At 35.4% G+C, this 15,935-nt stretch overlaps 1 protein-coding gene across 2 annotated transcripts; it reads left to right on the top strand.

Annotated features, from left to right (window-relative positions):
* The first annotated feature begins 5,266 nt into the window (after positions 1-5,266).
* LOC148862869 (aldehyde dehydrogenase family 2 member B7, mitochondrial-like) lies at positions 5,267-14,963 on the top strand. 2 transcript variants are annotated; one of them, XM_088979851.1, is made up of 13 exons: positions 5,639-6,027; positions 6,119-6,319; positions 6,397-7,153; positions 8,484-8,618; positions 8,771-8,913; positions 9,044-9,197; positions 9,314-9,543; positions 10,204-10,293; positions 13,050-13,223; positions 13,308-13,445; positions 14,118-14,255; positions 14,350-14,411; positions 14,495-14,963. In XM_088979851.1, the coding sequence occupies exons 3-13, from the start codon at positions 7,087-7,089 to the stop codon at positions 14,766-14,768; spliced, it is 1,605 nt and encodes a 534-aa protein (XP_088835977.1). In that variant the 5' UTR covers positions 5,639-6,027; positions 6,119-6,319; positions 6,397-7,086; the 3' UTR covers positions 14,769-14,963. The 2 variants fall into 2 exon arrangements, with proteins under 2 accessions (XP_088835976.1, XP_088835977.1); XM_088979850.1 differs by having other exon boundaries at positions 5,267-6,319.
* The last annotated feature ends 972 nt before the right edge of the window (positions 14,964-15,935 follow it).

Genomic DNA, 15,935 nt, shown 5'->3' with positions numbered 1-15,935 from the left:
TATTAAGGTGTAAAAGAAATTTGTCACACCATAAACCAAAATTGAGCGAATCATCTTTAGCAGTTAACATCAAGCCAGTGATTTGCCAAATTCAAATTCACATCACACTGTATGGTTTTGGCTTTATCAAACAGCATTTTTTTCCCCACATTTTAACATTATATATATATATAGGAAATAGATCATAATTATAATATTATAAACCGAATTTGGGTCTTTTATGTGAATTCAGAATTTCTTCTCATAGAGCATTAGCGATGCAAAAAGATCAAATTGGATTGAATTCGAATCAGGTGTATTTGAATCCGATCCAACATTGTTCATGTTGGATATGATCGGACCAGATCTGATAAGACTCAATTTGAATTCAAATCCTATTAATAAGTCAGATATTGGGATCTTATCCGATCTAACTTGTTTTTTTAATTAATAAATTATTAAAAAAATAAAGTATACTAATTTAAATAAAATCAAATACAAATATTTTTTTAATTATTTTATCATATATACATGTTTTTATAAAAAATAAATAACATAACAAATTTATAAAATTATAATATAAAAAATATATTTATAAATAAATAATATATATATATATATATATATATATATTATTTATATTTATAAATCTATAATATATATCAGATCGGATTTCGGATCGGTTCCTATTGCACCCCTAATGAACATGTCTCACACCATGTATGTCCTCTTATTACATATGTGGTCTAAACATGTAAGAAGACATCTGTTATCGAGTGCTAGCAGACAAAGCTCTTACTACCCACCAATTATCGACAGGCATGGGACCCCACCGCCCGGCCAATCATTTATTATTAAATCTTGAAAAATATTTCTTATGTTTATAATGATACTTAGAACCCAATCTGGCTTTGGGGAACAAATAACTCGTATCTGAAGTGTGGGGTCTATGCATCGGACGATTGAAATATTGGTTCTCTTTGGCGGTGTTTGAATGTGCTGTTTCTCCTATACCATTTTCTCAGAAAATAGTATTGCATGTAAGTATCATTTTTTCCTGATTTGGTACCAGTATTACATCAGCATACTATTACTAGCAACAAAAAAAAAAAAGAAGAGGAAATATGACATAAAAAATGCATTTTTTTCAAATCATGTCTTAGAATTTCCCGATTTCTAATATGTGATCTCAGAAAATGTTGTTTGAAAAAATGTTCAACCAAATAATGAGCTCTTCTTAAAAAAAGAAAAAAAATCAAACATGACACTGATGTAGCACCATTTCTCAAAAATAAAAAAACCGGTATCAATTCTAAACATCTACTCCGTTTTAGTGTGAAGCAGATTTGTATTTAAGGGTTCATTTGGCATGTTTTTTTTTGAGAAGATCTTGCAGTAGCTCTAACATGTAAAAGATGCATTGAGCTTTTGCATGAAGATCTGAGCAGCTCGAAGCACGTTTGGCAGACGTGCGCCTTTTCGTGTGAGATTAAAATACAAAAGACGCAAGAAACTTCATTTGGAGCTTTCCAAAGTCAGCCCAAAATAGATTTTTCACATCTTTTCGGTATTCCGTCTTTTAACAGTTAAATCTTCTGTGTATCAAACAAAAATAGACCGAAAATCAATATTCACAACTTGTAAACAGCCAAAAGAGTACACAAAAATATACACCAAACGAACCCTAAATTATACACTAATGAGCTATTGAATCGGGCTTTATGAGGGCACAGGACTTGTTTATGGGTTTCCGGCCCAGGCAGCTTCTGATGGACCCTACTTACAAGATCGAGTGGACGAAACATCAGCTTATACAAAAGATTATGATAACCTTATAATATTATTAGATTTAAATGGATTGCAGAAGAGAAAAGATTCCAACCCCACTGGTATTTGGTTGGAGAACAGCTTGTCAGAAGCCATTTGATTGGAGCATAGAAAAGTACCGATTCTTGTTCAATGGTGGGACAGATAAGCAAATTATGGGAGCCCGAAGCTGCTGTCCCCCCAAGGCTATTATAGTCTTTTCCCTGTATGCATGGCTTACACATGCATCTTATACCACATATTCTGAAATTGGATGTTGGGTATACCTTACCTGTACAGAGATAGTATCACGACATTATTGTTTTATTTTTTTGGTTAGCCACGATATTATTGTTGATGCATCAATCCTTATCCCTTCTACCATATAAAGCAAAAAAAAAAAAAAAGAAAAATGAAGTTCTGACTTCTTGGATGCATTCCTAACTATAGATAGTAAAATATCACTAACTGTCTCTATTGCTAGGGCCCAATAAATATATGCTTTAACTCGGGTTGTTTGAATTGAAGAAGTTCAATTACGTTGGGTTCGGGTTTGAATTCGGGCCCATTTAAAATTTGAGAAAGGACCATTCTAATATATTATTTATTTATATACATAAATAGTACATTATTGTTAGTCTCAGTTACCTAGGATTTTGGGTTATTTTATTACTATATTTATGTTAAAAAGTGATTCATTTTTTTTTACTTTTTAAATTAATTATTTATTTTAAATACAATAAAATATATTCAAATTAGATCTAAATCTGATCTGAGCCCAAACATATTCCAAACTAGATTCGAAATTTGAATTTGAGTTTTCAAGAATAAGATGAGATTCAGATGTGGTTGAATCCGACCCAATTACATCCCTACAAAACATTAAGGCGGTGTTTAGAACCATTGACATTTTTTCAATAAACACTGTCACGTAGCTGTCACTTCAACATTTAGCCTATTATGTTGATCCATATGCATAGAGACTTGTAAAAGCTGGCCTTAATTTATATACACACCTATCCTTGATCGAAGCTTCATTTTAATGCTTCCTCCGATGGTTAGGTATTAATTCCCTGTTATGTTGATGTAATGTTTAAGACTTTAATGGTGCCTAAGGCTTAGTTTGGAAAGAGTGCAAATATAATACAGCCCAAATAGATAGAAAATAATACAAAATATAAAATTTTGTACTCTATATATTTACATTTGTACTCCTTCCAAACTATGCCTAATTGTCAATAAACAATTCCATTGTTACTTTTCTCCTTTTTGCAAATAAATCAAATATAAATTTGTAGTGAATAAAAGAGAAACTATATCAAACACATACCAAAGTTTGCAGAAATTGGTATATTCTAAAGTGAAATAAGACCGGTCAAACACCATCCAAACAGTCTTTACAGACTTACAGTGGAAACATCTCCGTAGTTATATGCTTGATTTCATGGGGAGATATTCCTATCCAACGCTATAAAAACTGTTCGAATTGAGCTTGCACTGACCGAATCCCGTTTCACCCCAAATAAATAGTTTTTAAATAATTTGGGGTCACATTTTTTTGAGTTCAAACATACTAAGGAGCTCGCATTGCCTACAATCCAGCAACCTCAGTGAAATGCGAACACGTCGGTACTTAAAAAAAATATATATATCAACTGATATAAAATGTTGAATTTCATGCAAATACTGGCGTGTTGGCATTTGACTGGAAGTTGCTGAATTGTCCTGCGACCGTTGTCAGGTGACCTTCTCTTCTAGAAGGTAGAAACCAGACGTGGAAAGCATGCAAGAATTGACCAATCAAAACACGTAAGTGTTGAAGTTAGAAGTTTTAAGTCTGTGTTGGTAATTGGTATACCGTATACCACCACCTAATTATAATAAAGTCATGCTGTGTCCCACAGCTAATCAATTATCAGTTTTTATCATTGGCTTTTTCTTGTTACGTGTCGTTTGTTGGTTTCATACAAAAGTTTACAACCACTATCTGCTTCTTTTTGTAGCCTAACCTTCTAGGAATATTAATAACGCTTTCTTTATCTTCAACACTTCTGAAAGAAACCTATTTCCATTTTGTTAATAAAACACGGTATTTTAGTGAATTTCAAAAAGGAAAAGCAATTCTCAGCTAACCAAGAAAATGGGACCGAGTAAGTTCACCGGATCACTGAGTCACCGGTTCAACCGTAACAATAGTACAGTACTGTATCGGTACTCCTACAAACGTGCGGTATTAACTAACACTTTCATCAACTGAAGCAATCGTTTCGTTGTTGGTGGTACATCTATCTATGATCTATCTGTACTTGCTTAGGTTTTCGTGTATGATGAAAAAATTAAGGTGTCGTTTGGTAAGATTTTTTTTTAAAGATCTTCCAAAAAGATAAGGGATAAAAAACGGATCAAATTGAATTCTATTTGAATTCAAATCCTATTTGTAAGTCAGATCTTTCGATCTAATGTGATTCTACTTGTTTTCTTTAAAAATTAATAAATTATTAAAAGAAAAATAAAATATACTAATTTAAATAAAGTAAAAATACAAAATATAAGTATTTTTTAATTATTTTTATTATATATATACATATTTTTATAAAAAAAATAAATAATATAACAAATTTATAAAAATATAATGCAAAAAATATATTTATAAATAAATAAATAACATACATATGTATTATATGTATTTATATTTATAAATATATAATATACATTGGATCATATAGGGGTGATCCAAATTCGACCAAATAGGATCAGATCATGATTTGATCCATTTGCACCCCTAGTTTTTATATAAAGATCTTGGTAGCCTATAGACCATTTGATTGGAAGTTCATTTTTCTACACAAAAACGAGATGAAAAAAGGCAAAAAACTTTATTTTTAATTTTTTGAAATAAGCTCATATAGAGCTTCTTATATCTTTTCAGGGCAAAATCAGGAAAAAATGAAAATACAGGCTGATAGACCTATAGCCGGTAAAAAAAATGCACCAAACAAAGCCTTATCAGATTATTATATAACACTAACATGAGGTTAATACTTGCTTCACATGATCACATTTATTGTGTTTATTCAAGGGGTTTTTAGTATTCACACCACTCAAAAAATTTAGTCTCACCATATTGGTGGGATGAATCCTCACCGTGACCGTAACTGTGAATGACTGCCAAATTCATGGACAAGATAAAGGCTATTAATATATTTCTAGAAGGGGCTGTAATTTCAATTTCAGATATCTGAGATGGAGAGTAATTTATTTTAAGAGTAAATTTCTTAAATGGTTTAGCTAATTGATTAAAATTGACTAACACTACCCCTATCACAATTGATTAATACTTCTTTCACCATTAGTGTCCGTTAACAGAAAAATAAAAAGACAATTTTACCTTTCATGTTATTTCAAATTTTTAAAATAAAACAATAAAAAGGGGGAAAAGAAACATTGGTACATCAAAACCCTAACCACATTTATGGGATCAAGTTTGTTTTTAAATGATAAGAATCCTGGACTTTGTAATTAGAGAAGAGCACGTTTCCCATTTCACCCAATAACAGCTGCTGTCAAGAGAAAAAAGAACTTGCCTTGCCTTTATGCAATAACAGAATGACAAGAGTGGAAGCCATTTGAAGACGTAAAGATTCAGAGACGGAACGGTTGCAATAGAAAACTTGTGTTATGTGTTATGAGAAAGCCTCTCTCTCGACTTGTACTCTCCTCCCCCCTCCCCCTTTTCTGTTTCTTTTTCATCATGGCAGTCAGCCATTTGGAGACGGAACCGTAGAACGGTAGAAGGTCCTGCCTTTCCCTAAATCCAACAGGTATTTAGAGATCACCAACAAAAATAGCATCTGCTCAAAGGAGGTAGGCTACCAGAATTCATAAAAAACTTTGCCTTGGGAGACTGAGCAGAATTATACAAAAAGTGGAAGTGGGATCAAAGAAACAAGCCATCGTATCGAATTCCATGGGAGACTGAGCAGAATTCATAAAAAACTATTCCTTTATAATACTGAATCTATTAGCAAAATTTCACCTCAGGTGTCGATTGAAGACCGATTAAAGCGGCTTGGAACGACGAGAAGACCTCCTCCGAAGTATCTCTTCTCGCGAAACCAGATTTCCTGTGGCGTTTTTTCCTGCTCTGGTTTTTGAGCTTCGAATTCCGAAGCCCAAAGTCCTCCTTCCTGTTCAGCTCTTCCTTCTCCCTGAAGGCGTACGACAAGCTCTTGCCTCTATATCGTAAGCTTCGCTACAAAGCTCTGCAACTTTGCTCGGGGCATAAAAACTTCTCCTTTATAATACTGAATCTATTAGCAAAATTTCACCTAAGGTGTCGATCGAAGACCGATTAAAGCGGCTTTGAAGGACGAGAAGACCTCCTCCGAAGTATCTCTTCTCGCGAAACCAGATTTCCTGTGGCGTTGTTTCCTACTCCAGTTTTTGAGCTTCGAATTCCGAAGCCCAAAGTCCTCCTTCCTGTTCAGCTCTTCCTTCTCCCTGAAGGAGTACGACAAGCTCTTACCTCTCTATAGTAAGCTTCCTACAAGCTCTGCAACTTTGCTTGGGGCATCTGTGCATACGCCATTAACGGAGCTTAAATTTTGACAGAAATTGTAGGATTACGAACGCTGCTGTCGCAAAATGGAGTTATTCTCTATGATCCTTGAAGCCAATTCAGATCAGCCGTTCATGGCATCCTCGAACGCTGCTGTCGCAAAATGGAGTGTTGGAACGGGAGGGCAACTCAGACCAGTCGTTCGATTTCTAGGCATGCCAGAGTTAAAAAATTTGTAGGTCACGTGGTATCACATGTGTATGAATTGTGACGGATTTTAATAGTTCCTAACGATAGGGGTAGAGGTAGTTAATTTTCAGAAAACTTTAAGAATACTCTAAGACAATATATAAATAATAAAAATATACTTAATTAATTAATTAAACAGTAAGAATAGTTTAAAAATTTTACCTTTTTTGTAATTATTATTTTACACGCGCTCTCAATAATTAATGGATGGGATTTGAAAAATCATTTTGTTTTACGGCTTCCTAGAACCTTGCCATCGACTACAAAAAAGGTTTCTTCACGAATATTTTGGAGTATTGGACTGATACAGACTTTTCACTCGCCCAAGTACAAAGTCTGTGTCAGACAGTCAAACGTCTTGATCCCTTATCACTTCCCTTTCTTATACGGATCAGGGAGCGAGAATCAGACATACAGATTACCTTAAAGGGGGAAAGAAGGATAACGAGAACCAGAGGGAGTCAGAGAGAGAGAGAGAGAAGTTGGTCGGGGCTATGGCGACTCGAAGGATCTCGTTGCTGCTCTCTCGACCGTTCGCTGCTTCTTCGTTACTTTCTCTAGGTAACGATGACTTCCGTTTTCTTTCATCCTTAAAAAGATGCTCTGAGGATTTCGAAGGGAGATACTTCCGAAGAATGAGCAGTTAGTCTGAGCGATTAATAGTTCATTTTGCTTCAGAAGATTCAAGATGTCACGTTATAAACTTTGCCTCTTTCTTCTTCTTCTTCTTCTTCTTTTGGTATTTAAGTGTCTCGGTTAGTATCAGGTTTGAAGAATCTGATCTTGCATACTTTTTGAGGTTTTAATCGGAGAGTCACTTCTGAAGGATAATTTGTGATTGAAATTCTACTAGCATGGTTGTTGGATTATATAATTTTTTTTTCCTTTTTGATATGTATTGATGGGGAATTTATAACTTAGTTCTGTTTTTAAGTCTGTAGTTCTTTTATTTCAACTTGACTGATATGTTGACTAACATACTAGTAATTCCAGTAAGAAGGAAGAGGTGGAGATTTGACAAATTATTGTCTTCATCTTTATAACTTACAAATTTCATACAATTGTTTGGAACTGGAAATCAAAAGAAATATATGCTTTTTGTCTCTTTCTTCTTCATTTTAATTTATTTTATTTTTGTTCCATGCCCATTAATCAGCCAGTCAATATGTAGCCTTATTTCCATTTCTATATTCTTTGATCCTTAGCAGCGGGCCCTGTACCTCATTTCTTTTCTGGTATTACTCAGATGTCAGGACGTTCAATCTCCATGATCTTTCCAGGGCTTAAATGAAAGATTTTCTTTTGATATTGTAGTCTTGTAAGGAGAAATCATGAGAACTGATTGAGAAGATTCCTGATTGAACAGGGATAGCATTGGGTGTTTGTGCTGATCATAGATCAACCTGAAATCAAGAACATGGATATAGTTCCAAAAACTCATAATCCAGATTAGTCTCTTCTAAACATGCATTAAATGCTTGATTTATAACCAAAAAAAAAAAAGCAAAAAAGAACAAGCAGAGATCATGACAAATGAAAATAGACTGTATGGCATAGAATGCTTAGAGAGAAGGTTGTTTTTCCCCATTGTTAGAATCATGATTCGAGATGTCTCATCCATCATTTGAACAAAATGTTTTTTTTTCCTGATATACACTGGGAAAGTAAATCTCTCTTTCAGTTTTCAAATGCTATTTATTTGTGCATTTAAATTGTAAAACTCTCTTTCCATGCTCAGGCTTGTGCTTAGTCCCTTGGTCTATCAATTAATTCAGCTCTTGCATTCCATAATATATTTCTGAACTCTTTTTTATATACTTCCATTTGTTATTTGAGTGTTTTAACATATTCAGTTACTGAACACTTGATACCTATGAAATATAATTTTCAGGCAGAAATTCAAGCTGGAGCAGAGGCATCTATCGGTTTAGCACTGCTACTGCAACTGAAGAAGTAATTACTCCACCTGTTCAAGTTGAACATACCCAGCTTTTAATCAATGGACAATTTGTGGATGCAGCATCAGGTGGGATTTCCCTCCTCTTAGTTCTCCAACGAAAGCATACTTTTGCATTTGTTTCTTATAAGGACCTCAGAACTTCCTATTATTATTGCTTCAATGACCCTCCTGTGAAATAATTATCTATTAAAATTGATTTGAAGTTTCTCTGGACATAGGGAGAACTTTTCCTACCTTGGATCCTAGGACGGGAGAGGTAATTGCGCATGTTGCTGAAGGTGAGGATGAAGATATTAACCGGGCTGTCTCTGCTGCTCGAAAGGCATTTGATGAGGGACCGTGGCCAAGGATGACTGCTTATGTAATCAATCTTTAACTCCGTTACTATAGTTTGAGCTTATGTGACTGTAGTTATTAACTTATTATATATGAAGGGATTCTTGAATCATACTAAAATTACTTACCTACTCATCCTTGTTTTGTTTGTTTAGGAAAGATCACGGATAATATACCGCTTTGCTGATTTGCTTGAAAAGCACAATGATGAAATTGCAGCAATTGAGACTTGGGATAATGGAAAGCCATATGAACAGTCTGCTAAAGTTGAGATACCAATGCTGACACGCCTCTTTCGATACTATGCTGGTAAGAGAAATAGAATGGGCTTATTGATATTTGGTCTTGCTACATGTATTTAAGAAATTCTTTTCATTTTCATATTTGAGTGATTGTTCTAAGGCTTCTGTGTGCAAACTCTCCAGGTTGGGCAGATAAGATTCATGGTCTCACTGTCCCTGCTGATGGACCATACCATGTTCAAACCCTGCATGAACCAATCGGTGTTGCTGGGCAGATTATTCCATGGAACTTTCCTCTTCTCATGTATGCTTGGAAGGTTGGACCTGCATTAGCATGTGGCAATGCTGTTGTATTAAAGACTGCAGAGCAGACACCCTTATCTGCTCTCTATGTGTCAAAGCTATTCCATGAGGTAGGTGTATGGACTGTTCATATTTCTTGTGTATTCTTTTCTTTATTCCCTTTACATGTTGGAATATCCCAGAGAGTTCATATGTATAAAATGAGAAACCATATCTATCATTTTGGATTAATTGATTGTGTCAATGCATGACCGATCCCAGATACTATATATGGATTATTTCGTAAGAAGTCCCACTGTTCTGGCATACCTGTACTGTTATATCTTCATGTTAACAGTTCAAGATTTTAATACATAGAAGTATTACGCATGTGTCTGCATAACCTATGCCAAATCACAGAATAAGCAAGAGGCATATGAACATTGTCCAACTATAGGAAAAGGAGTTTAATCACATTGTTCATGATTGTGGTATGTATGTTTATCCAACGTGTTTCAGAGCATATGTAACCTTAGCAATTCCAACAGGATTTTACTTTTCATGGATTTTATCTATGAATATTCAAATATTCCTTTTTCCTCATTATCTATCATGATTGTCTCAAGTTTTTTGCCATAATTTCTTGTACATACCTATGTTTAGTTCACTGCTGTGATAAGTTTTTCTTGTGTTTCATTGGGAGTCTCTTTTGACAAGTTCTTTTTTTTTGAAGAGCCCATGTTCTGTCTGCATGCTCTATTTTGTGTTCTGATGTGGTTTCTTGGTGTCAGGCTGGTCTTCCTCCAGGTGTTTTAAATGTAATATCAGGATTTGGTCCAACTGCTGGTGCAGCTCTTGCCAGTCATATGGATGTGGAAAAGGTATTTTAAGTGTAACTTTTATTCTTGAGATTTTCTGAACTTGCTGCAGAATAAGATTTGTGTACTTATAGTCATCCATCCTTCCAAAATTTCACTTATAACCTGATTTTAATATGATTATTAAGTGGAGCTGTATCATATGTATCTGTATGGTCCTGTCTGCTCAACCATTCTGTGATATTTATGGAATTTGTTGATGAAAAACATATTTGGTTGGAAAAGATCCTAAGGGCCTGTTCGTTTTTTGGATTTTGAGAGGGGGGAAAGTTGGTCAATGGCATTTTGGTTCCTATTGACCAAGATACCCATGTTATTTTTTCAGATTTATGTGGCACCCATGAAAAATTTATTTTCTCTGGGTATCATTTACTCGGGTAAGTGATACTCATCTCCCAGGTGGGTAAGTAACTTTCCCACCTGGGGGGAAAGTTGCCAACACTTGGATGGGACAAAATTGCCCCTTTTAATAATGATTTTTTATAGCTAAAACGGTCATTGTCCTATTTATCTGGGAAATAAAAGAACATGGGTTAATGCACTTACCCAGGTAAGTGCATTTGCCCGAGTAAGTAACTTCCTTAAAAGCAAACGGGGCCTAAAAGATACCTATTCTGATATTTCAAGGTTAACTTAATCCTATTCCCTTGAACAAATTATTAATCTCCAGAAATTAATTTGTGCTTGTATGTATAAGCAACTTGATGGATGTAGTTCAAATAAGGCTCAGATGATGATGATACATATGCAACTTGCTGCATTAGGTGATGAGATGTATCATGGCTATTTATGTCCAGAAGCTTGGTGCTTATGAAACTTTCTTACAGGCTATAGTTGTGAACATCTAACTCATTAAGATTTTTAATTCCCATATAGCTTCTATGCAACAAAGTTACATATTTCTGTGAAGTTAGAAATCTATAAAAGGAAACAATAAGTGTATTCACAGTTCACACATTTTAGAATGCTTTTCCAGGTAACTGAATGAACTTAATGAACCTTGAAGAATATGCATAGATTCTGTATTCAGTTTTCTTTAATGATATAAAGCTTCCAGGGAGGTTTCATGGCATTTATCTGATGTTTTAAACCTTGAACTCTACATGAATAGGTAGCCAACCCCAAATAATTGGGAATGAGGCCAAGTTAACTTGAGGTAGCTAAATCAGATAATAAGGAGAAAAAAAATATTCAAAATCATGAATTCAAGGTGGCCTACATGAATAGGTAGCCAACCCCAAATAATTGGGAATGAGGCCAAGTTAACTTGAGGTAGCTAAATCAGATAATAAGGAGAAAAAAAATATTCAAAATCATGAATTCAAGGTGGCCTTCATCTTTTTTAGACTCTATTGGGAATCATGGAATAGGAATTGTTTATTTTAAGAGAATTGAGGAATTGCAGGCAATGGTTGATCGTCCCTCTTTATAGGAAGTGGAAGAGATGCCATCAAGGGATGATGTTTGGTTTAAGTTGAATAAATTCTGTCTCAAAGAACATTTATGTTTGATATGGAAGTTGGGCTTGTGAAGAGATAATTCTTTCTTCAAGAGGTTCTGACATAACACAGATATAACAGTGAATGCTTGAAGCAGCTAAGAGATGGGTAACAGAATATTGATTCATAACTTTTGTGATTAAACAGCAGAAATATTTGGACGATCAAAATTCTGGTGAGCTGCAATGACAGATAAAAGATATGAGAATTTCCCATGTAAAAAAGGTTAGGAGAAGGTGGTGAATTGGTGATCTCTATATTCAATTACAATAGCTTGTGCTAATTTAGTGGAGAACAATGGTCGTACCAGTGAATTAAATACCATGTTAGAGAGGTGAGCGGACTGCTTTAAGGTGTGAAAGTTACATGTAGAATAACACTTAGATTTTACTTGCAACAACACCATGTATATCAAGAAAGCCATTGAGAAATATTTGAACAAGAAATTGTAGTCTGCTTCCATGTCAAATGTAAGGAGATAAAGTTGCTTGTTATTGTTTTATTCGTGTTAAAATGGTTAAATGAATTGACAACTGATGGATGTCTAGAAACAATAGGAACACTGGTACCTACATTTTGATGCTTTACCAGTGAAGTGAGTTTGACATGATACAATAATAGGTGCTGCTGCTAATGCTTCTTGATGCAATGGTGCAAACTGTATCTCTCTCTCTCTCTCTCTGTTATCTCGTATTATTTTTGGGTACTAATTTGGATTGTTTCTGATTTATCTGTATTTTGCATTGATGATACCTCTGAAGACTATAGTATCTGTATTTCTTTTATTTAATTGCAAGTACATTTTAGTTGGATGTTGTTCTATCTCTGGCATGTTCTGTCTGTTTCTACAAACTTTTATTGTTGACCATTTTAATTATTAGCTTCAGCTATTGCAGATTATAAATTAGTAAAAGATAGAAATGAAAGATAACTTGACTAGTATACCATTAGACAGAACAGATAGGAATACTGAAGGGCCATTAGCCTAATGGTCCTGGCTACCTAAGGATCTTGGGAGGGGTAGACTGGATATGGATCTAATCTCTGGCAACTGCTTCTTCTTCTTCTTCTTTTCTTTTTTTGGAGGGGGGGGGGGGAGGGAGAGAGAACAATCTTGGGTTTTCCTTCCTTCAGTATTTGTAACTACTGACTAATGATCGTTTTTCTATCCCAGAAAAAAGAAGAAAGAGAATGGAAACACCCCTCTTTTTACATTTTTTTTTTCATGCTTATGACTCTGGCTATCAAATCCCTTTACAGGTTGCTTTCACGGGATCAACTGATACTGGGAAGATTATTCTTGAATTAGCTGCAAGAAGCAACCTTAAGAAAGTGACACTAGAGCTTGGAGGAAAGTCCCCCTTCATTGTCTGTGAGGATGCTGATATTGATAAGGCTGTTGATCTTGCACACTTTGCTCTGTTTTTTAATCAGGTTTGTTCAATTGCTTCTTTTTTTGTAAAAACAAGTTTCACCTCTTCAACAATTAAACTACTGATGAAACATTCCTCTCTGCAGGGACAATGTTGCTGTGCTGGGTCTCGCACATTTGTTCATGAAAATGTATATGATGAGTTCATAGAAAAAGCAAAGGCACGTGCTATGAAGCGTGTTGTTGGTGACCCCTTCAAGAAGGGTGTAGAACAAGGTCCCCAGGTAATTTCCGCATTCCATCTCTCTTGAGCTTTAATCATCTACGGGAGAGTATCTTTGGGATTCTCTACAAGAAAACTTCTGTACTGGCATTCTCTCCCGTTTTGAGTCAGCACCTTTATTTGAATAATTGTTTAGTTAAAAGTGTAAAAAAAATGAAGCAACTATTTTTTTCTTCTTGCTTAAACCTAAGCAGTACCCTTTTCCTCTCTGTTGAATAATATGACCTATGAACATGAACCTGCCTCAATTCCATCATTCTGCAAAAGTAATTAAACCCATAGAGGTTATAAACAAGAAGGTTTTCCACTACCAGAAGTCAGAACTATGTTGCAATTTGAACATTTCAAGCAAAACCTTACAATTTTTTTAAGACATTTTTCTGCCATCCTTTAGTTCAGGACCCTAAAAGGATAAAACAATTAAAAAAAGAAACTCAACGTGGGTTGAACCATTTACAAAAGGATCATTAAGGAAAACATCATTTATCACCTTCTCCAACCAATCAATATAAAAGAGCTCTGTGGCTTGCCCGACGATGGCCTGGATTTGTGCTTCCACATTTATACAGCATGTATCTGATTGCTTTCGGATAGTGAGTACTACAACGTATATCAAGTCCTTACAGCGATTCAGTTCAGTGATACCATTTCATCAATCTTACGAATATCTCAGATTGATGCGGAACAATTGGAGAAGGTCCTAAAGTACATAAGAGCTGGAATTGAATGTGGTGCTACTCTTGAAACTGGAGGTGAAAGGTTTGGTACCAAAGGCTACTTTATTCAACCCACTGTCTTCTCAAATGTTGAGGTATCATCCAAACCATCACACTAACTGCTTCAACCTTCAACCGGCACAAATGAATTATTAGGACTAATTTGATTTTTATTGTGATGTCAATTAGGATGGCATGCCGATTGCAACTGATGAGATCTTTGGTCCAGTGCAGTCCATCTTGAAATTCAAGTGAGCTTACAAACAGTCCATACATCTGGATTTTTGGCTGTCAAACGATTGTATGTTTTATTTAATGTTTTGATTGATAACAGGGACCTTGATGATGTGATACGAAGGGCAAACAAGAGTCGTTATGGGTTGGCTGCAGGAGTCTTTACCAAGAACATCGAGACTGCCAACACCTTGATGCGTGCACTAAGGGTAGGGACAGTATGGATTAATTGCTTTGATGTCTTTGATGCTGCAATTCCTTTTGGTGGATACAAGATGAGTGGGCAGGGCAGAGAAAAAGGAATCTATAGCCTAAGCAATTACTTGCAAGTAAAGGCTGTTGTTTCTCCTTTGAAGAATCCAGCCTGGTTATAATCTGCATCCTGATGTTATTCCATTACCAAAAACAAGTCCTGGTGTTATTTTGCCCCTCTGCTTATAGGAATAAGATGCATGCTTGTTTTTGTCAACAGCTACTTGCTTCTACAGCTGGTCATGTTTTAACAATCTATTGATGCAGTGGAGTGGGATTTAATGTCTTGTCTCTAATTAAACAAAGTTTATTTTTCACCTTTTCATCACTCCATAGATGAATTAGCTTTGAAGACAGCTGGAAGGGAAATTGTCTAAAACTCACCGTGAGTTTTCAACATTTCTCTTAAACTCACAACTTTTCAAAACATCAGAGGAGCCACCTGTTACAGATATTTTACTATCCAAGACTCACCTTCTGTCAGGTCATCGTTAGTGACCATTTACAGAAGTTGTCCAGATGTACCATTAAAAATTTATAAGGACCAAATTACCCTTAATGTTGTGGAGGTGGAGCTTTACTGTTCATCTTCCCTATGAACACCAACCAGAGAGGAGCAACTGTGGCGGCTGAACCGGTCCGGCAGCCTCCCTCCTCTATTTTCCTTGTCTTTCTTTCTCTCTTTCTCCCTACAAACAAAAAGGATTAAAACACTTAACCACTCTGAAAGTAAGTTATTTCCATTCTAACGAGCTTTAGCTCCACTTATGGGCATCTCAAAATCTGACAGAAGTCTTTATTTTTGAAGAAAATGCACCGCCGACTGGTAGGTTATTATTAAATCATACCGGAACTAGCTTGCTATTACTGCTATGGAGGAGGCGATGCGGATGAAGATAAGTGCCAAGGCTGCCCACATCTACTGTTACCAAACCCATCCGAAGTTATTGCTCACAAAATGAATGATCCCCCCGTTGAGCCGAAGATGCTGAATGTAATTAATTAACGGTAACATTCATATGATGATCCAGGCATCCAGCTTTGCTTTTGGGCCTTTGAAATTCTCCTTGAACACCAAAGGCTGTGCCATTGGCCTGTTGCTTCGTCTCTTATAGTTAAATAAAGCACGAGTTGAATTGCTTCGTTCACCAAATTGTCATTGAGATTGAAACCCATCACCTAATTAAATTAATTTCCTTCAAATGCTTTTTATTAACCAATACAACCACTAAAATCCAACAGGTGAGAATGAATCCATGACAGATTCAACTGGAGAACTAAGAGCTGAA

The sequence above is a fragment of the Nelumbo lutea genome, chromosome 3 (genome assembly GCF_056320005.1).
Source record: "Nelumbo lutea isolate HS-2025 chromosome 3, American lotus-T2T, whole genome shotgun sequence".
Taxonomy (NCBI): Eukaryota; Viridiplantae; Streptophyta; class Magnoliopsida; order Proteales; family Nelumbonaceae; genus Nelumbo; species Nelumbo lutea.
Note: the sequence above shows the minus strand (reverse complement) of the source record. Positions and strands in the feature narration are given on the sequence as shown.